General features: G+C 42.3%; 1 protein-coding gene across 1 annotated transcript; it reads left to right on the plus strand.

Annotated features, from left to right (window-relative positions):
• Positions 1–2,789: 2,789 nt before the first annotated feature.
• LOC111954120 (ankyrin repeat and SOCS box protein 2-like) lies at positions 2,790–16,358 on the plus strand. The gene is made up of 8 exons (XM_070435848.1): positions 2,790–2,797; positions 3,082–3,248; positions 3,677–3,832; positions 4,086–4,331; positions 4,609–4,780; positions 12,634–13,189; positions 14,125–14,278; positions 14,628–16,358. The coding sequence occupies exons 1-8, from the start codon at positions 2,790–2,792 to the stop codon at positions 14,756–14,758; spliced, it is 1,590 nt and encodes a 529-aa protein (XP_070291949.1). The 3' UTR covers positions 14,759–16,358.
• Positions 16,359–23,525: the final 7,167 nt, after the last annotated feature.

Raw genomic sequence — 23,525 nt, forward strand, 5'->3', positions numbered from 1 at the left:
TTTTCTATGGGTTTTCCTTAAATATGGGTATGAGCGATCATCAATCATGCAATATTCMATTTGTCCAGTAATTTAATGGTCCAAAAACGACTAATCGATTGTATTCATTGGGATGTGCAATAATTACATGTTTATGTAATGTTTATGTGTTTCACTTTTATGTGTCCAGCATTCCTGGATAAGTAATMATTTTTKATTAGAATTGTGTGTGTGTGCGTGCCGTGCTTGCACTTCACTTCAGACAAACTCCTCATGAGGGCGCCAAATAACTTTACAGAGCGCCAAACTACTATGGCTGACCCTGTAAAACAACACATTTCACAGCACCTTTTTTTACTGTAGTTATATTGTTAGATTGTAGCATGGCTATACCACACAACCCAATCAAGTGCATTACTCATGCAATGTACTGTCCATGTTATGATGGCCCACATTAAAAAAAAAATATCATCTACTTTGTGGGTTACCTTTTATCTTGGAATGTTTGTCAAATTAGATTATGATCAATCATTAGATTAGATCAAAATTAATATGGTAAAGGCAGACGTTCTAGTCTTGAAACACATCTGAGAAGCAATCCATTCTGTATCCATGATTGAGAACTACATTGTTCAGCATTATAAACTTAGTACTGTATGTAATTACAAAACCTGTCAAGGTAAAGGAAACTAATAATCAACTGTTGATTGACAGATGAACAGACAAACACAGCCCACCTTTTCTGCATAATCCATCACATGTGATCCATCCAGTACATATACTGTAAGATATGGGAGTCTTGTTCCACTTCCAGCACAGTGGTCTACTCTGTCCGAACGCCACATAATTTAGTATTTATTAGGATCCTCTGACTCTGTCTTTACTAGCTCACAGCTCATTTCAACTAAGTAAGAGCAAATCATAACGGTAAGTTAGGAAGCAGACATTTTATATACATGCATTTTGATATATTGTTTTTAAATGCACCTCTGTGATTCTCTCCAGTGAATTTTACAGACGATAACCCACAATAGATGTGGATTTATGTGACATTGCTGTTGTTTGGTTTTACTTGAGTTGAGTGCAAGACATATCTATGTCATTTCACATTCTGGATTGTTTGGTGCAGTCTTTATTATGCTGCGCTAAATGTGAATGTAGAGATAACAATTTCATTGCAAATGTGGTCGAACTATCATATAATTCCTATAATTGCATTCATATAACTGAACATATAAATAATATAATTGCACGTGTGGTTGAACTATCATATAATACGTGTATGATGATGCCTCAATTAGAGTGTTATATATTTTCGTCATACCTCGTATGATTCTTGTTATTTGTTGCACTGCACCTTTTCCCCCCATTCTCCTTAAAGTGATCAGGTAAAACAGTTTGAGAAACCATGAAAGTTCAAACTATTTAGAAACCATTACCTGAAGGAGATTTTATGGTAAATCACACTATTTTTTTTACCACACAGTAGAAGTTTATGGTTGATAATACAACCATGCTCCTTCGTTGAGCAAAGGTTTTATTTCACTCACAGCATCAGTCGTGTCAAGCGTAAGCATATAGTTGTCTAGTACAATATTGAAATGAGGAATTATTACACGCACCCAGATGGGCAAAATACATTGCTGAATTGTAACACGGATTATGTTTTACTGTGCCTTTACAATACATGCCTGTGTGTTACTATCTTTACAATACATGCCTGTGTGTTACTATCTTTACAATACATGCCTGTGTGTTACTATCTTTACAATACATGCCTGTGTGTTACTATCTTTACAATACATGCCTCCTGTGGCTTGATTATTCCACCGAGTTGATGATGAGGCTGCTTTAAGATACTTGAGGAGGTTGTTGTTGACCTTCTGTCTTGTCGCGGTGTTCTTGTTCTTTTGTTTTCCTGTTGCCTGGGCCCTAATTCTATCACCAGAAGGTTGGAGAGTCAAGCATCTCCTGTGTCTTCACTGAAGGTTGTGATGCATGTGTGTGTGTGTGTGTGTGTGTAAGAGAGGGAGAGAGGAAGTGTGTGTGTGTGCACGCACGCATATATGTGTGTTAGAGACCATCTACCAGGTGCATAGGATTAGGCTCTTGGCAGCCATTCAAAAATGATAAAATCAGCGTTTCGCTTAATTGCTAATTAACTCAACTAGGCTTACTTTGTGCAGTGCACTTGAGTCCGAGCCGGGTCTTTGTGGGGTTATTAGAGGTTGTGTTGTAAGTCATTGGGATCATGCTAACTAAGGTGGCACTCCAATTGACTGGCAAGTACATGTCCTTCAAGGTGTAATATTTCAAAGGTATCAATCTACTAACCATGTTGAATAGGTCATGTTTATCTTCTGAGGTGGTTAGCATACAATATTTGCTGTTATCCTAGGTTTGAATTAGACATTGACTGTTGGAAGTACTAATGGACTGAACCAATGCTTAACCCACTCACGGGGTGCCGGCGCTAATACTTTGATATTTGTTGGGTTTCCGTCATTGATCATTCACTTTGCGAATGCCTATCACCCCTGAAAGAAGTTTTAATACTGATGTTTTCATTTGTTTTCATTACGGTAGGAAAGAATGAAAGTCGACTATCTACAGAACATGCCTTCATCAGACGCAACCAGAAGCTACACCTTCACCAGCAATGAGGGGAAGCGCTGTGTGGCATGGAGACGCTACGATGGGTCTATGTATTTCACCGCTGAGCCTGAAGAGTGAGTATGCCTCAACCTTACTATAGTATGTTCCCATATTACAGTATTTTAAGTACACCATAAAGGAGTAATCACCTAACCATGGATCTGTTAACTGAAAGTTTCATAGCTACCATAGCACTTAACTCCTCTTGAATACCCAGCCCCACATCAGCAAGGGAGTAACAATTGTCAAATCAATGTTGACGGTCAATCGTCTGTGAACTGAAAAAACTGAACTGAACAAAATTAGCCAGATTAGGTACTTGGCTCTTCAATGAGTGTGAAAGTGTTTGTCTGTTTGCAAATGTCTATGTTCTATTCTTTGCATAACTTGTTATTGAATACAACTCAAGTAGAGAACCTGCACTTAATTTTCTCTATTCTCTTTGAGGCTGGTTGACCCGGTCGTCAAAGCCATTARGGGTGGTGCTGTGGGTGCTCTGACGGAGATGGTGAAGACTGGGAGAAACCTGACGGAGAGGAATAAGTTGGGGTGGCTGCCTCTGCACGAGGCTGCAACCCATGGGAAGAAGGAATGCCTTGATATCTTACTGGAAGGTGAGCCACAAAGTTTTGGGATTGTGCCAATCTCCATACCATCACACCCTATAAAATATCAAAACTATTTTTGGAATTCCTGTTGCATCTGTTTTTAGCCCCCTTCAACCAGGCATGGAATGTAAATAAATTAGCACTAGTGTCGAAAGAGACCTTTTAACTCACAATACTTACTGCATTAATTTCAAAACCACTTCTTGCTGAATACCCAGGGATAGGCTAGCGATAATGTATGAAGGTTTACTGTGCTAATCAAGTGCCATGCCAGGTTTTTGACTTGACACGGTCTGATTTCACAGTATCTTCTCAATTCTGCATAGTCTAAATGTCTAAATGCCATGTGATTCTTAAACACCCAACATTTTAAACTGTCAATATGATCACACTTGCTCACACAACTGCTAATCCTGTCCTGTCATTGAATCCAGCCCATCCTGAGGTGATTAACAGGCGCACAATGAAGGACCAGACTCCTCTCTTCCTAGCTGTGGTGGCTGAACATGTGTCCTGCGTTCAGTGCCTGCTGGAGAAAGGAGCTAACCCCGTCCTCGCTGACAAGGACAGGGAAACCCCTCTATATAAAGGTACATACCTATGCATAAAGGACACCCGCATGCCATTCTTTGAGACAATGATTGCAAGTTTGGGTAATGCGAAGTTATTAAGCCACATAACCTAATCTTACAGTGTCCATATTAAGACAGCATCAATCTAGCTCATTTAGTTGTTTAACATTCAGATTTATAGCCATGGGATGATCGGGCTATATTCAACAAAACATGTGTTCACTGTTTCTCTCCCTCTCTCTAACAATCCATCCATATGTCCCGTTCAAAGCTTGCGAGGGAGAGAATGTTGAGATGGTGGCAATGCTTTTGGGCTTTGGGGCCGGGGTGAACAAGCATTGTATTCAGGGCTGGACCGCCCTTCACGAGGCTGTGATCCGCAACAACATGGAGATATGTGAGCTGCTGATGAGGGCGGGGGCCAAGCTCAGTCCAGTCAACATGTATGGTATCACTCCCCTGTTCGCTGCAGCCCAGACTGGACATGCTGAAGTCCTGAACTTCCTCATCACCAACGGTAACCAGTATGCTGGCTTGAGCGTGGAAGTGTGTTGATTTGCTTAAGTGCAGATAAAAAGCTTTTGTCATCAGCTTTATTAGATATGTGACTCCTATCACATTCCAGGTTGAATTTATTATATWTTTTTAAGTGTTTTTTCTCCCGCAAGACAATGTGATTGTGCTAATTAAACCAAATGGCATGCCACTGAAGTCGTACATCCTAAACTCTAAAGAATGTTCTTAGTGACATTTGTCTCGTGTAAAACGTCTGTGTGGGCCCTTTGATGATACAGGTGCAGACGTTAACAGGCAGGCGAACGATGGTGCCACACCGCTCTATGAAGCCTGTAAGAACGGACATGGGGAGATCGTGGAGCTCCTGCTGTCTCAGAAAGCAGATGCCAACAAACCCACCAAAGCTGGACTTCTGCCCATTCATATCGCTGCCCAACGTGGATATGATGAGTAGGTAGAAATAACATACATTCTCATACAATAACTACATTTTTACGACAATATGAATGGATTTGATGACAATGAAATCTTCATTCAAAGATTTTGTGTGAGTAAAGGTATCTATTCTCATCTCCATTTTCACTTTATGGTGTTATGTGTAACGTCACTAAAGTTTGTGAGGAAAGACCACACCTTGAAACATTTACATCTCCTCCCCTCTCGACAATCAATGGCTGTATATATATACCACAGTTTACCCATTATATGACCAGATACTCTAGTGGCCGCTCTAACAATGAAAATAAATGTCTTTATAAATGGAAGGCAGTCGGGAGGAGGCAAGATCAAGTGGGAACAACAGGCACAATGGTTTCCACTAGTTACCACAGCCACAAAGTCAAAATGGACTATATCCTAAAAATGTATGAAAACAAAAATGTGCTTTTTGGTTTTAATTTAAGGTTAGGGTTAGGCATAAGGTTTGCAGTGTAGTTAGGGTTAGGTTTAGAAATCACAGAAATTGTAGAATCAGGTCAGGTTTATGACTTTATGACTAGTGACGACCAGGCACAATTCTGATATAAAGTGTTTTTTCTCAAAGTTGCCGCGATGTCACGTTTCCTACTTATATCAGTATACTCGTACTTGTAAGCTAATGCACTTCTTAACATAGTAACAACCTAATGATTACGAAACTTCTATTTGATCAAATCAAATCAAACTTTATTTGTCACATGCGCTGAATACAACAAGTGTAGACCTTACYGTGAAATGCTTACTTACAAGTGCTTACTTACTTAACAGTGCAGTTCAAGAAGAGTTAAGAAAATATTTACTAAATAAAGTAAAAWRTAACACAATAACATAACAATAACGAGCAATATACAGGCAGTACCGTGAGGTTATTTGTACATGTAGGTAGGGGTGAAGTGACTATGCATAAATAATAAACAGCGAGTAGCAGCAGTGTACAAAACAAATGTAATAGTACGGTGGCCATTTGATTAATTGTTCAGCAGTCTTATGGCTTGGGGGTAAGCCAAACGTAGCAAATCAGCCATTACATCTTATGTTAACTAAATTCGACACTCTCATGGACATTCATACAAAAACTTGTTTAAATGGAGAAAAAAAATGTATCGTACCTGGAGAAGACAGATTTTGGGTTGAGATATCCCTCTCGCTTCACCTCTTCTTCTTTGTATTTACTCACCCTTTTCTGTTTCTGTTATCGTAATCTTTCGTTGCATTTCGAAMTTGCTCCAGTCAAGTCTCGTTCACTCTGTTTGTCTCACAACCTCCTGATTGAAATCAGCTGGCTCTTGGGATTCATGCTTTAGAGTTTTATTTTGGTTCGTTTGCTACCTTCAGGCTCTTTATCTCCCTTKATCCTCTCGTTTCACGGACCAGCAAGCTACCAGCCTTCCTGACATTTACTCTTCGGCCAGCTCCAACATGCCTCAACCCGGGGTGTCTGCGGCCCATTCTCAAGACCGCGCTTTCCCGAGCACATCTCCCGACCGACACCTCCACGGCCCTGCTTCAACGAACGCAAAAGAGCATCTCCTGGCATCATGCAAGCCTCACTCCTCGGTGGACCCGTGAAACTTTTCTGAAAACAGCATCCAAGTCCCGGCAATTCATTTATAATTAATTTTTATATATTTATTTTTATTTCACCTTTATTTAACCAGGTTGAGAACAAGTTCATTTACAACTACGACCTGGCCAAGATGAAGCAAAGCAGTGCGACAAAAACAACACAGAGTTACACATAAACAAACGTACAGTCAATAACACAATAGAAAMATMTATGTACAGTGTGTGCAAATGTAGAAGAGTAGGGAGGTAAGGCAATAAATAGGCTACAGAGGCGAAATAATTAGAATTTAGCATTAACACTGGAGTGATAGATGTGCAGATGATGATGTGCAAGTAGAGATACTGGGGTGCAAAAGAGCAAGAGGGTAAGTAATAATATGGGGATGAGGTAGTTGGGTGTGCTATTTACAGATTGGCTGTGTACAGGTACAGTGATCGGTAAACTGATCTGACAGCTGATGCTTAAAGTTAGAGAGGGATATAAGACTCCAGCTTCAGTGATTTTTGCAATTCGTTCCAGTCATTGGCAGCAGAGAACTGGAAGGAAAGGCGGCCAAAGGAAGTGTTGGCTTTGGGGATGACCAGTGAAATATACCTGCTGGAGCGCATGCTGCAAGTGGGTGTTGCTATGGTGACCAGTGAGCTGAGATAAGGCGGGGCATTACCTAGCAAAGACTTATAGATGACCTGGAGCCAGTGGGATTGGCAATGGATATGTAGCGAGGGCCAGCCAACGAGAGAATACAGGTCGCAGTGGTGGGTAGCATATGGGGCTTTGGTGACAAAACAGATGACAGTGTGATAGACTACATTCAGTTTGCTGAGTAGAGTGTTGGAGGCTATTTTGTAAATGACATCGCCGAAGTCAAGGATCGGTAGGATAGTCAGTTTTACGAGGGTATGTTTGGCAACATGAGTGAAGGATGCTTTGTTGCGAAATAGGATGCCGATTCTAGATTTAATTTTGGATTGGAGATACTTAATGTGAGTCTGGAAGGAGAGTTTGCAGTCTAACCAGACACCTAGGTATTTGTAGTTGTCCACATATTCTAAGTCAGAACCGTCCAGAGTAGTGATGCTAGTCGGGCGGGAGGGTGCGGGCAAAAATCTGTTGAAGAGCATGCATTTAGTTTAACTAGCATTTAAAAGCAGTTGGGGGCCACAGAAGGCGTGCTGTATGGCGTTGAAGCTCGTTTGGAGGTTTGTTAGCACAGTGTCCAAAGAAGGGCCAGATGTATACAGAATGGTGTCGTCTGCGTAGAGGTGGATCAGAGAATCACAAGCAGCAAGAGCGCCATCATTAATATGTACAGAGAAAAGAGTCAGCCCGAGAATTGAACCCTGACTGATTTGTAGGGATCCAGATTTTGCAGTTCTTTCAGAACATCAGCTGTCTGGAATTGGGTGAAGGAGAAGCGGAGGGTGGGGACTTGGGCAAGTTGCTGCAAGGGGTGCAGAGCTGTTGGCCGGGGTAGGGTTAGCCAGGTGGAAAGCATAGCCAGCCRTAGAAAAATGCTTATTGAAATGATCAATTATCATAGATTTATCGGTGGTGACAGTGTTTCCTAGCCTGGGAGGAGGTGCTCTTATTCTCCATGGTCTTTACAGTGTCCCAAAACTTTTTGGAATTAGTGCTACAGGAGGACAATTTCTGTTTGAAAAAGCTAGCCTTAGCTTTCCTAACTGTCTGAGTATATTGGTTCCTGACTTCCCTGAAAAGTTGCATATCGTGGGGGCTATTCGATGCTAATGCAGAACGCCACAGGATGTTTTTGTGCTGGTCAAGGGCAGTCACGTCTGGGGTGAACCAAGGGCTATATCTGTTCTTATTTCTACATTTTTTGAATGGGGCATGCTTATTTAAGATGGTGAAGAAAGCACTTTTGAAGAGCAACCAGGCATCCTCTACTGACGGGATGAGGTCAATATCCTTCCAGGATACCCGGGCCAGGTTGATTAGAAAGGCCTGCTCGCTGAAGTGTTTTAGGGAGCGTTTGACAGTGATGAAGGGTGGTTGTTTGACCGCGGACCCATTACGCATGCAGGCAATGAGGCAGTGATCGCTGAGATCCTGGTTGAAGACAGCAGAGGTGTATTTAGAGGGCAAGTTGGTCAGGATGATATCTAAGAGGGTGCCCATGGTTACGGATTTAGGGTTGTACCTGGTAGGTTCCTTGATAATTTGTGTGAGATTGAGGGCATCTATCTTAGATTGTAGGACGGCCGGGGTGTTAAGCATGTCCCAGTTTAGGTCACCTAACAGAACGAACTCTGAAGATAAATGGGGAACGATCAATTCACATATGGTGTCCAGGGCACAGCTGGGGGCTGAAGGGGGTCTATAACAAGCGACAATGGTGAGAGACTTGTTTCTGGAAAGGTGGATTTAAAAAAAGTATAAGCTCGAATTGTTTGGGCACAGACCTGGAAAGTATGACAGAACTCTGCAGACTATCTCTGCAGTAGATTGCAACTCCGCCCCCTTTGGCAGTTCTATCTTGTCAGAAAATGTTATAGTTAGGATTTCAGAATTTCAGGATATTTGGTGGCCTTCCTAAGCCAGGATTCAGACACAGCTAAAGCAGTGAATAAAACAAACATAGGGAGGAGGCTTCTAATGTTAACATGCATGAAACCAAGGGTTTTACGGTTACAGAAGTCAAAAAATGAGAGCGCTTGGGGAATGGGAGTGATGCTGGGGGCTTCAGGGCCTGGGTTAACCTCTACATCACCAGAGGAACAGAGGAGGACATTTACATTTACATTTWAGTCATTTAGCAGACGCTCTTATCCAGAGCGACTTACAAATTGGTGCATTCACCTTATGATATCCAGTGGAACAACCACTTTACAATAGTGCATCTAACTCATTTAAGGGGGAGGGGGGGGGTTAGGAGGATTACTTTATCCTATCCTAGGTATTCCTTAAAGAGGTGGGGTTTCAGGTGTCTCCGGAAGGTGGTGATTGAGAGTAGGATAAGGGTAGAGCTAAAGGCTATAAGAACTGGTCGTCTAGTGCGTTTGGAACAGTGAGTAAAAGGAGCAGATTTCTGGTTGCGGAAGAATAGATTCAAGGCATAATGTACAGACAAGGGTATGGTAGGATGTGAGTACAGTTGAGGTAGACCTAGGCATTGAGTGACGATKRGAGRTTTTTTTCATCTCGGGAAAGCGCACAGTAATTAATCTCAAAGCAGTCCCTGTTCCACATTCTCCTCTGTGTTAACTCCATAGTTATTTTATATATTATGGGCTGGCATCAAAAACCATACAGCTCAATCACCATACAGCTGCTAGGCTACACTCTCAGGAAAAAGGGTTCCAAAAAGGTTATTCGACTGTCACTGTGAGAGAACCCTTTGAAAAAACATTTGGGTTCCATGTAGAACCCTTTTGGGTTCCATGTAGAAAAAGGATTCTACCTGGAACCAAAAAGGGTTTTCCCACAGGGACAGCAGAAGAACCATTGTATGTTCTGGATGTCACATTGTGCCGTTTAAGGCAAAAATCTCATTGTTCTAAGCATTCTCCCTTCAATCCCGTTTTACCTTCATTCATGTTGTGTCATTGTGGACAGTGGTGTAAAGTAGTAAAAAGTAACAATAATTAAAATTACTACTTAAGTCGTTTTTGGGGGTATCTGTACTTACTTTGTTATTAATACTTTTGACAACTTTAACTTTTACTCCACTACTTTCCTAAATATAATAATGTACTTTTTACACCTACATTTTCTCTGACACCCAAAAGTACTAGTTACATTTTGAAAGCTTAGCAGGACAGTAAAATGGTCCAATTCATGTACTTATCAAGAGATAATCCCAGGTCACCCCTACTGCCTCTGATCTGGCAGACTCACTAAAAATTATGTCTGAGTGTTGGAGTGTGCCCCTGGCTATCCGTAAATGTAAAACATACAATAATAATTGTGCCGTCAGGTTTGCTTAATATAAGGTATTTTAAATTATTTTTTACTTTTGATACATATGTATATTTTAGCAATTACATTGACTTTTGATACTTAAGTATATTTAAAACTAAATACTTTTTTTGACAATTGGGTACATTTTCCACCACCGATTGTGGATAAAAGTGCTGCTATTGGCACTTTTATTATGCAATTAATTTAATTAAAAAGTATTGAGGGTCACATTTACCACAGTCCATTTGAGGGCAGGCCACATATATCATCAGCTTGCATCAAATTGTTGCATTATGCTCATTTCAACTAAATACTAAACATCCTTATGTAATGGCATGGCGTCCATGTTGCCATGATTGTTTTTGCTCTCTCTTGCTATCTTGCTCTCTCCCTTTTCCCATTTATCTTCCACTCAACTACTTCTCCCTCTCTCTGGTTAGTCGACTATGGCTGCCCCTGTTGACTGGGCCGACAATCATATTTCAAGTTTCAAGTGTTATTAGTTGTACAGTATGTACGGGATACACATGGTTATACACCATCCAACAAAATGCTTACCTTCAGGTTCCTTCTCGACAATGCAACAATAATAAGAAATAATAAGAAAAAGTGAATAGGAACATAAAGTAAATGGCTCAGTAGAATAAACATACTGTAATACAGGAAGGCACAATTTATAGTCCAATATTTACATGTGTTTTGGGGAAGGTGGGATTGGGGGGCAAGTGTTTAAATTGTACAGTATTTAGCAATCATAATAAGAGTCTTGTAGCAGCAGTTGTGATGTGTGTGTGTGTGTGTGTGTGTGTGTGTGTGTGTGTGTGTGTGTGTGGTGGTGTAGCATGAATGTGTGTGTGAGTGCATGTGTGCTAAGGTGTGGAGAATCCGAGCAGGTGGTCAGTCCAGTTCAAGTGTTCAGCAGTCTGATTGCTTGTAGATAGAAACTGTCTCTGAGTCTATTGGGATCAGACGTCATGCTCCGATACCATCTGCCCAATGGTGAGGGAGTAAACAGCTCGTGACTGGGGTGTGAGGGGTCCTTGACAATGCTGTTGGCCTTCCTCAGGAACCGTTTTTCTAGTAGATATCCTAGATGGGTGGGAGTACGGTCCCAGTGATGTACTGGGCAGACTTCACCACCCACTGGAGGGCCTTGCGGTCAGGGACTGAGAAATTCCCGTACCAGGCCGTGATGCAATCTGTCTGGAAGATCTAAATGGTGCAGTGGTAGTATTTGGAGAGGACCCGTGGTGGCATGTCAAATTTCTTCAGCCGCCTTAGGAAGTGGAGACGCTTTTGCACCTTCTTGCCAAGAGTGGTGGTGTTGTTGATACATCCACCTCCACCATGTTCCCTACTGCCCGACGACACCACCCTCACGAGGGATGACATTCCTTGTCGCCTCCACTGCCTGATATTCATTCCACCACCATCTCAGTAAGTCTTCGAACTACAAGATCCGAGCTCAAGGTCACGCCATAATCTTTACCACCAAATGCTGTAAGAGGACTGCACTTCCTCTTTTTGCGTCACCTCGATTCCCATCTCAGCTCAGACGTTTACCATCCATATCATCTACCCCTGACCTCTGGACACCCAGGGCATCAGAACTACCATCCATCCATTCAAACCATCAAGCCCTCTGACATGTTCACGTTCTCGGACGTCTCGGGAGTCCTGACCCTTCCTCTTTGGGAATTAACTCTGGGCCGAGAAGCAGAGAACACCAGGACTCCCACCCCAACACTGTCTTCATCTCTCCCTCCCGATCCTTTAATGACCAAGTAACCAACAATCTGAACCACCAAGCTCCTTCAACCATCCTAAACCATCAATGTCTATCGACCATCCTGAACCATCAAGCTCCTTCAACAATCCTGAACCTTCAAGCTCCTTCAACAATCCTGAACCTTCAAGATCCTTCCACCATCCCGATCTATCAAGATCCTTCAACCATGCTGAACCATCAAGCTTCTTCAACCATCCAAAACTGTCATGCTCGTTCAGTCATCCAGAGTCATCCTCCAATCATGCGACAGCACCTCTCATGACGTCTACTAAGAAGCTTTCATTCTACAACCACCTAAAAATCATCTAACCTCATTCGAAGCCTGCATGACGCCATTGCACATTCATACCTTGTAACCTTTTCCTGCATTAAAATATCTCAAACATATTTATGTTGAAGATGTGGTCTGTACCTAAAGTAGTGAACCAAAAGTTATTGTTAGACAAAGCAGAATGTGCTGTAGATCTTCACCTAACCACACTAGGATTCTTTGAACCTCTTCCCTAATCGCCTATCCTGTCGACTATTCCCTATGCTTTTCCTATTCAGGATCGTGTCCAGACTGATCCAAGTCACCAGCAAGTTCAGAGTGCGACGCAGTGGCATCAGTCCCCTCCATCTTGCCGCCGAACACAACAAAGACAACACCCTGGAGGTTCTGATCGAGGCAGACTTCGACGTCAATGCCAAGCTGTCCACCGACCGCTCTTCCATATACCAGGATCGACGAACCACTGCACTCTATTTCGCAGTCACCAACAGCAACGTTGATGCTGCCGCCATGCTTCTTGAGGCCGGCGCAAACCCCAACCTGGACATCTTCAACCCCCTACTGGTGGCTGTGAAGCAGGGTTGTGTCCAAATGGTGTGCTTACTGGTGGAGCACAAGGCAGACGTCAATGTTAAAATCCCAACTCACCCCACCTCGTTCCCGGCAAGTGTCATGTTCTGTATGAAGTATCTATCTCTGCTCAAGTACCTCATGGACAATGGCTGTGATGCCCTATCCTGTTTCAAGTGTGAGCATGGCACCAAACCACACCCACCGATGAGGAATGTATACAAGGATGACCTAGGTCTCTGCCATGAGGAGCCCGGTGTGCAGGTAGGTGGGATTAGCAGAAATATGGTTATTTTGTGGTTTGAGAGAAAATATGTTTGGGCAAGAGATCGAACAGGAAATTACATGCTAGGTGGTTGGTTGGGGGTGGTCGACATGGGAATGTCAATAGTTTGAATCCAGGCACATTTAGTTTTTTACTGTTTTGTTTTCTAACCCTTACCTTAACCACTTGTTTGCATGCCAAAGTAGAACCTTACCCCAACCACTCACCAGCATGCACCACATAACCTGTTCAACTTGCATGTACATTTCTGTCATTTGGGATTCAGAGAATCCGAGAGCGATTCTCAGGCTCTTAGAATTCTGTGTTTGTTGTGAGATCAAGTTGGCCACAGATCAAGTTTATTTAAATTTGATGGTAACGGTAACCACTGCGCTGGCCCCCCAAAACCAGAGACTAGGGAGCAGTTTTACCACAGAATTCAAATAACTTAGTTGCAGTTACATTTGCGGCAACTTGTGGCATTATGCTTCTAAATGCATTATGTATAGCATTACTTGATTCTGTCAAGGCTCAGGAGAAGACCCAGATGCAGACAGTTTCGAAGTAACAAAAGTTTATTACAAAAACAGGGGGGCAGGCAAACGACAGGTCAAGGACAGGCAGAGGTCAGTAATCCAGGGTGGTGTGACAAGGTACAGAACGACAGGCAGGCTCAGGGTCAGGGCAGGCAGAATGGTCAAAAAATGGGAAAGCTAGAAAACAGGAACAATAGACAGAAAGGTGCATGGGAAAAAAACGCTGGTTGGCTTGACGAAACAAAACAAACTGGTAACAGACAAACAGAGAACACAGGTATAAATACACTGGGGATAATGAGGAAGATGGGCGACACCTGGAGGGAGGTAGARAAAAGCACAAAGACAGGTGAAATAGATCAGGGTGTGACAGATTCCTTTTTCTACTCTACTGTCAGTTCTGTGACATTATCTCCAGTCCCTCAATACGTCATTGGGCAGGACCCATCATAGATGCACTTCTAGACTACGTCGGTAATGTGCAGCTGTGCTCCAGACTCACTGAACATCTGGACAGCTACGAGGCCTGGGCTTGTATCAAGGAGAAATCGAGTGAGTACCTTCTTCATCATGGTCCAACTCTGTCTAAACAGGTTAGATATATTTACACAAGTTTGCAACAACCTTCAAATGTGTCAAAAAGGACATTTAAGGGTGACATTTCCCCTCACAGTTGCCTCTCACAGAAATGGTTCAAGCAAAGTYACAACATAAATTGCGTTGCAGATTATCATTTCACTTAGTTTACAGCGCAGGTGGCTTTGCGACAGGACAATGTTGCCCTAAGACATTTCATAGTGAGTACAGGATTTTCCTTCTTCCATATGCTTTTATAACACTGTAACTAAAGATTATCTTATGGAGAACCTATACTTGTGCATTCCAATCCTTTCTTCAACAGTGCCCCCACGGAGCCTTTTGCAGTTGTGCAGGCTGAAGATCCGACAACGGGTGGGGGTCCACAGACTGAGGCAGATCAGCACCTTACCCCTACCGGGAAGACTTGTCAACTTTCTGAACCATGAGGAGTGATCCATAGCACAATAAGGACACTGGCATGGAATTAAATACTGTAGAGTTGTTAACATTCTGTTTATGCATGTGATTGTGTCTGGTTAAAGGTAAATTCTATAAGATTACATGCAGCTAATTGTAATAAAAGGATTGACAAAGCTCATATGAGTTTACCACATCCTGAATCAATGCAAATGTAATCCTTATTCTTTTACATTTTGGTTTACACACAAACATTTAGGAAACAATGTGGTAAGCCACCGAACGTACCAAACAAACCCCTTCATTCAAAGAAAATTGAAGGAGCATGACAGATCTGGCATTCTATTTCAATGCAGAGCGTGTCATCCGGACTTGTTAGAACAGGAAATCTTGCATTTTGTTACAATGGTGCTCTTACTTGATTTCACCCTTTATGAAAAATTGTATTTTAACCTTGTTGCTTTTATTTCTTAAAGTAGAAGTGAAAAATGTACGTATCACTATTTAGTTTTTATGTATGGAGTGAAACTTATATTCAATACTTATTGTGTGAATGCACATGCTTAATAAGCTCCCACCTTTATTTGTCTATCCATGTTACATGTACCTACACCGTGTCACGTTATACATTTGATTTTTGTTGTGTTATTCATAAGTTACTGTTGAATGGCTTGCAGCTTTAAGACTTTTGGTGTAATCAACCTTGGGAAGTTACATATTCATAGGAAATAAATTAACTGTACTTCCAGTAAACTACATCCACATGAAGTCAGATAACACACACATACATCCCCCTTAAGCTCTACAGCCCCTTCTCCATTCCATTTTCACAACAGTGCCCAGTGTTTTGAACACAACACTCCCTGCGCCCTTTGACCCCAGCACTTTCAAGTCCCCTGCACCTGCCTCCCCCAGCCAGTGTCTCTCAGAAGGTCAAAGGGACTATGAGGCTCACAGTGGATGGAAGCAGCGGCGGATATGCTGGCTTTGCATATCATTGTGTTCCCCCATGAGGACGGCTAAAAATACATGGGCCACTATAACCACCACCTGCTAGAAGAGGCCGGAGCGCTGGTTCAGGGTCAGATATTATCTTTAATCCTCCTGATGGTTAAAGTTAGGATTTGCGGTTTGATAATCTGATCCTAGATCTGTGGTTAAAGGAGACTTCTACCTCGAGCGAGTGAGTTTTTGGTACTGATGGGGAGCCCAGGAGGGATAGTTCTGAGCTCTCTCTAGAACAGAACCAGTAAGAAAATCTGTAAGAACAGAGTTTGTCAACGACAGTCCTGGGTCCCCAATGAGTATGCAGGTTTATGGAAGGGGATTGCTAGTTCAAATCCCAGGTCTGATGGGGAAAATCAGGCAGAATGTAATCAGCTTCCCTCATACTAAAACCCTTTCTTAGGGCTAAAAAGCTAAACAGATTTGTAGACATGGACCACTTCATTGTATAACCCCAGGAGGGACCTCATAATAAATGTCATGGCTTGAATGGTTGGATCATAGTGCTTATAAAGCTAGCGTGAGGGTTATGGGTCTGAAAATAATTGTGGTTAGACTTGTACTGCTTTTTAAATTGTTATGTATGGATTATGAATGTGTTATGAAGTCCTTATGTTGGTACCCTTCATTAAAGTGTTACCCAATACGGAATACAGTATGTGTTAACTTTAAATCACTGTGGATTAAAGTTTCTGCTAAATGTACCAAGTAACACCACTGATTCCCTACCATCTACCACCCTACAGGTTTTCAGTACAGCTGATTCTACAAATTAGCTGCTCACCAAGACCTTAGCTAGCTGAATCAGATATGTTAGGTTAGGGTTGGACTGAAAACCTACAGGACGCTAGATCTCCAGGAAGAGGGATGGAGAGCTCTGTGCTACACCAAGGGAAAACAACCACATGTAGACCTTACTGAACATCTACACGCCACTAGGTGGTAATATAGCTCCACTGCATTGCACAGAGACCAGCAGGAGCATTCAAATTGCTAACTAACAGAACAATATTCAGTCTTATATCTGCAAGTTGTGTTGAAATTTAAATGGTTCCTTTTTCCTGATGCTATCTTGATCTATGTTTAAGAAATGAACACTTGGAATGACAGAGTACATAGGCCTAGACCATTCTGAAAATATTGCATTCTTGGATGGCATATAAGCCTTTGCACCTCGTCAAATTAACTACTAATTAAGCCTTTGCCAATTTCATTTGAACTATTTTTTATAACATAAGGGCACTGGAACAAATCAAACCAAATCAAATGCAACTTTATTTAGGGCTCTATTCAATCCGCATTGCAGAAATTCAGTGTTACAGCATTATTGAGATGTTAAGGTTCCCATGTTAGTGGAGACTACATTCACAGAMAATCCTGCAGATGTCAGCTCAATAGGAAATCACCTTTAAATGTCTAGCTCCCTATCTGTAATGCTTCAGCAATACAGATTGAATAGAGCCCTTAAGGAGCATTTAAACATATCAACACACTTTACATTCAAATTAACAAAGTAACACATATATTGTTTTTAAATAAGACAAAGTGTTTTATTGTGAGAAAGACAGAAAAAAAGATATAATAAACAACGAAGGAAGAGAGCTTGTTTTGGTTCAATTAGCCAGATGAGGAAACTCCTTTTGGTACTCGGTTCAACTGGCCAATCATCTCACAATTCCAACTGTAGGCTGCAGTCCCTTGGTGTGTCCCAAATGACACCCTATTATCTCTATAGTGCTCTATAGTTCCAACTCCCAGTTGCCATTTGGGACACAGTCCCAACTCCCAGTTAGGCATTTGTGAAGTTGGGTCTGTGTCAGAGAGGTCAAGAAAGAACATGAATTATCTCCAAACCAGTGGTTAGGACGAGGCTGGGATTATTGCCCTTTGTTTTGGGAAAAAGTCTGGAGTGGACAAATAATGCTGACCAAAGGCAGTCCACTGCAGGGTAGTCTATCACATTCTCCTGAGTGACTACAACAACACTGTTGTACAGGCCTGACTGTTTTAGTTGGGAAATTGTTTTGTTGAGAATACACAGTTGTCTATGTCAGACTACAACAGCTCTAGGGTTCGTTTTCAGCTCAAGGACCAGGGAATAATGGTTACACTTTCAATGAGCCACTTTTTTTGTAATACATTAAAGATTATACATACTTAAGGATTTATATGGAATGCGCCCGAAATGGCATCCTTTTCCCTTCATAGTGCACTACTTTTGACATGGGCCCACAGTCCCCACCTCGAGGACAAAATATTTTAGTGGCCCCTCTTGGCGGAGGAGAGAAATTGTGCTGCAATTTTACACATTTTGCCATGGGGCAGAGAGAACATTATTTCATGTGATTCTACTCATTTTGCCATGGGATGGAGAAAATGTGCATAATCTGTGTATAATGTAGGTAGAGGAGCCTCTGATCTTATCTGTAGGGAGCCTCATTGAACTCACGGCCCCAACTGTTCGCCACCTCTGTCACACAATTCCCCCGTCAGCCACACATGACGGAAAAAACACCCTTGCTAGGGAACATTCAGCACCCTGTCTCTTTCTTGCTTTTTCACACCTGTCCTTGTAACAGAACGACGGATGACACATGAATTGACAACATGGGGTCTTTCTCTTCTTACACTCAGGAAAACCCCTCCTTTCTTTCACCCGTCAGCCACATATGACGGACAAAACACCCTTGCTCGGGAATAGTCTGCACCTCTGTATCTTTCTCACTTTCTCACACCCGTCCTTTTAAAAGAACGACGGATGACATGTGAATTGACAAAATGCGATCTTTCTCTTCTTATAATCAGGAAAACCCCTCCTTTCTGCATGTTTTTTTTTTGCTGTCTTTTGTTTAAATATGGATGCCGACTTCTGTTGGTTGGGGTGTGTGGTGTATTGGGGGCCGCAAAGGGACCCCCTGTCAGTTGTGACTACTCTGTGGTAGAGTGAGGTAGTGTGGACTGTCAGACTTTGAAAAGTGGTCCGACACCCATTTGACTTATTCACTGACCCGGGCCCATGGCCCACTGCTTCCATGCTGTCAATCACAGGAAGGTGAAATAAGGCTGTATTTTGAGCTACCAAGGCTCTCTCACAAACACGTACTGTATGTATTGGGTATATATACACACAAGCATACATGCTGATGTGAACATTGAAATYCAATACTATAGAGTTAAAATTTGAATACAAACCCTGTGTGGGAATGTGTCACGTGACATCATAATGATGTCATTTTCTGGTTGTAAACTATTTTGGGGGTTTCTTTGGCAAACAGCTAAAGATGTATTTTCATGATGACATTAAAGTTCCAGTTCTCTGCCCCTTCCACTTGGAACAAGTTACAAAATAAAATAAAATGACAGGATCTTTGGTTTACAATGAAATAATGAAGCAACACAAACATAGGCACAGACACATGCATACATATGCGCCATACACACACGTTCACATGGATTTTGTGTTGTAGTTATGTAGTAGTGGAGTAGGGGCCTGAAATCGGTTATGAATGTATTGGAATGTTTTTAAAATTGTATAACTGCCTCAATTTTGCCAGACCCCAGGAAGATAAAACCTGATCAAATTCAAAAGTTAAATAAAACATTCTAGTTGTTATCTGGTGAGACAACCATATAACAAAATACAGTGCATTTAGAAAGTATTCAGACACATTTTGTTACGTTACAGCCTTATTCTAATCAATCTACACACAATACCCCATAACGACTAAGCAAAAACAAGTTTTTAGAAATGTTTCCAAATGGATATAAAAAAAAAACAGGAAATATCACATTCACATAAGTATTCAGACCCTTYACTCAGAACTTTGTTGAAGCAACTTTGGCAGCATTTACAGCATCGAGTCTTCTTGAGTATGACGCTACAAGCTTGGCACACCTGTATTTGGGGAGCTTTTCCCATTCTTCTCTGCAGAACCTCTCAAGCTCAGTAAGGTTGGATTGGGAGCGTCGCTGCACAGCTACGTTCGATCAGGTTCAAGTCCAGGCTCTGGCTGGGCCACTCAAAAACATTCAGATACTTGTCCCGAAGCCAGCCCTGCGTTGTCTTGGCTGTGTGCTTAGGGTCGTTGTCCTGTTGGAAGGCGAACCTTCGCCCCAGTCTGAGGTCCTGAACGCTCTGGAGCAGGTTTTCATCAAGGATCTCTCTGAACTTTGCTCCCGTCATCTTTCCCTCGATCCTGACTAGTCTCCCAGTTCCTGCCGCTGAAAAACATCCCCACAGCATGATGCTGCCACCACCATGCTTCACCGTAGGGATGGTGCCAGGTTTCCTCCAGACGTGACACTTGGCATTCAGGCCAAAGAGTTCAATCTTGGTTTCATCAGACCAGAGAATATTGCCTTTTGGCAAACTCCAAGCGGGCTGTCATGTGCCTTTGACTGAGGAGTGGCTTCCGTCTGGCCATTCTACCATAAAGACCTGATTGGTAGGGTGCTGCAGAGATGGTTGTCCTTCTAGAAGGTTCTCCCATCTCCACAGAGGAACTCTGGAGCACTGTCAGCGTGACTATTGGTTTCTTGGTCACCTCCCTGACCAAGGCCCTTCTCCCCCTGATTGCTCAGTTTGGCTGGGCAGCCAGTTCTAGGAGAGTCTTGGTGGTTCCAAACTTCTTCCATGTAAGAATTATGGAGGCCACTGTGTTCTTGGGGACCTTCAATGCTGCAGAAATGTTTTACCCTTCCCCAGATCTGTGTCTCGACACAATCCTGTCTCAGAGCTCTACGGACAATTCTATCGACCTCATGGCTTAGTTTTTGCTCTGACATGCCCTGTCAACTGTGGGACCTTATATAGACAGGTGTCTAATCATGTCCAATCAATTGAATTTACCACAGGTGGACTCCAGTCAAGTTGTAGAAACATCTCAAGGATGATCAATGTAAACAGGATGCACCTGAGCTCAAGTTCGAGTCTCATAGTAAAAGGTCTGAATAACTAAATGTGGAAAAAGGGAAGGGGTCTGAATAGTTTCCGAATGCACTGCATGTAATTTTCTTGTTGCAAAAAATACGTTTGCAAAATGTCCTGTTACAACTTTGACATCATTGCAGCCATTTTTACCAACTGCGGCTGGGAACAGAAAAAATGAAATTGAAAAAGTAGTGATTTCATCCTGCACTGAAGACTGGAAGACTAAACATGTAAACACTCCACATATTGATGTGAAATAACAAACAAACTCTTCAGTCATAACACCCCACATGAAATAAATACTATGGTATATKTATATACTATAGTATTCACTGGAGTGTTATAGCAGACTTTACTGTAGTATTCACTGTAGTGTTTTTGCAGACATTACTGTAGTATTCTATAGTATATGCAGTTTACTACGGTATAAATACTGTAGTATTTCTGTAGTTTTTGCAGACTTGACATATTTCCTAAAGTGATTTTGATAAATCTTCTTTGACATAGAAGTGGGGGCTTTCTCCTTGAGGAAACCTACTGGACAAACATGTTTGATACCGGAGCTCCGAGGCATGCATCGAAGCAGTGTGCCGATGCGTGTATCACTTTATTGGAAGTTCTGTTCTGTGAAGGGAGTAGTACACAGCGTTGTACGAGATCTTCAGTTTCTTGGCAATTTCTCGCATGGAATAGCCTTCCTTTCTCAGAACAAGAATAGACTGACGAGTTTCAGAAGAAAGTTATTTGTTTCTGGACATTTTGAGCCTGTAATCGAACCCACAAATGCTGATGCTCCAACTAGTCTAAAGAAGGACAGTTTTATTGCTTCTTTAATCAAAACAACAGTTTTCAGCTGTGCTAACACAATTGGAACACAGGAGTGATGGTTTCTGATAAATGGGGCTCTGTACGCCTATGTAGATATTCCATAAAAAATCACCCGTTTCCAGCTACAATAGTCACTTACAACACTAACAATGTCTACACTGTATTTCTAATCAATTTTATGTTATTTTAAAGGACAAAAAATCTGCTTTTCTTTCTTATACGAGGACATTTTTAAGTGACCCCAAACTTTTGAACAGTAGTGTACGTCATCAATGACGTCCAAAGCTTTGTTTGATTACATGCTTTTTCAAACCGTGTTGCAAAATGCAAGATCCCACTGATTTTGCTGTGGTCCAGGTGCTTTCACCATAGGTATAATTAGGATTTTATATTAAAAGCTTCTCCTGGTAGCTTAGTAGGTACAGTAGGGAACTACGGAACATTCATGGATGTGAGGGTATGAGGTAGAATCCCGTTGAAGACGCACTGTTTTGGAAAAGATTTATGTGAAACCACACTTTCTGCACTGTTGTTCAAATTATTTGCTTTATTTAGTATAGTATAAGCTTTCATCCCCCCTCCTCTCCCCTGTAACTATTCCCCAGGTCATTGCTGTAAATGAGAATGTGTTCTCAGTCAACTTACCTGGTAAAATAAGGGTAAAATAAAAAGATAAAAAATTCTGTCTTAAGCATCCTAAATAATGCCATAGATTCCTTTTTTGAAAAATATTAAACTGAAGGCAAAAAATGGAAGCATGATGTAAGATGCGAACCTACTCTAGCGTTCCATCTGAATATAGGCTACGAAAGCCAACAACTTACTGCTGCACCACATAGTTTTGCTGAAAACAGTGTATCTGATAATCACACACCGCTATTTATTGCTGACAAGCAGATGTCACTAATTAAGCTCAAATTGGCGAAAGCCCCAAAGCCTTGGTAATCCTATCACTAACAAATACTCAAAGAGCACATTTCCCATAACCTGTAGGTAAGTCTGGCATCTGAACAGAGAGTTTAGAACTTCTGCTCTTTTCTATAACCTGTAGGGAACGCTCTATATGGTCTATATTTGGGATGTAGGTTTCTTACTGTCACGCCCTGACCATAGTTTGCTTTGTATGTTTTATGTTTTGTTTGGTCAGGGTGTGATCTGTGTGGGCATTCTATGTTGTATGTCTGGTTTGTCTATTTCTATGTGTTTGGCCTGATATGGTTCTCAATCAGAGACAGGTGTTTTGCGTTGTCTCTGATTGGGAACCATATTTAGGTAGCCTGTTTTGTATTGTGGGTTGTGGGTTATTGTCTATGTGTAGTGTTTGTGTCAGCACTAGTTTTCATTAGCTTCACGTTCGTCGTTTATTGTTTTGTATTAGTTTGTCAAGTGTTCTTCATTTTCGTCTTCATTAAATCTAGAAGAATGTATTCAAACCACGCTGCGCTTTGGTCCGCTTCTTACGACGTTCGTGACAGAATAACCCACCAAAAACGGACCAAGCAGCGTGAAAGAGAGGAACAGCGCGTTGTGGAAAAATGGACTTGGGAGGAGATTCTGGTGCCATGAAACCGGCTCTACGCATCTGGTCACCAGTGAGTCTCCTTGGGCCGGGGTACATGGCACCAGCCCTACGCATGGTGTCCCCGGTTCGCCAGCACAGCCCAGTGCGGGCTATTCCACCTCGCCGCACTGGCCTGGCTAAGGGGAGCGTTCAGCCAGGTAGGGTTGGGCAGGCTCGGTGCTCGAGACCTGAAGTGCGTCTCCACGGTCCGGTTTATCCGGTGCCTTCTCCACGCACCAGTCCGCCTGTGACAGCTCCTCACACCAGCCCAGTACCACCAGTGCCTACACCACGCACCAGGATTCCTGTGCGTCTCCAGAGCCCTGTACGCCCTGTTTCTCCTCCCCGCACTCGCCCGGAGGTGCGTGTCCCCAGCCCGGTACCACCAGTTCCGGCACCACACACCAGGCCTACTGTGCGCCTCCAGGGTCCAGTATGCCCTGTTCCTGCTCTCCGCACTAGCCTTGAGGTGCGTGTCC

Source organism: Salvelinus sp. IW2-2015, linkage group LG28 (assembly GCF_002910315.2).
Source record: "Salvelinus sp. IW2-2015 linkage group LG28, ASM291031v2, whole genome shotgun sequence".
NCBI lineage: Eukaryota > Metazoa > Chordata > Actinopteri > Salmoniformes > Salmonidae > Salvelinus > Salvelinus sp. IW2-2015.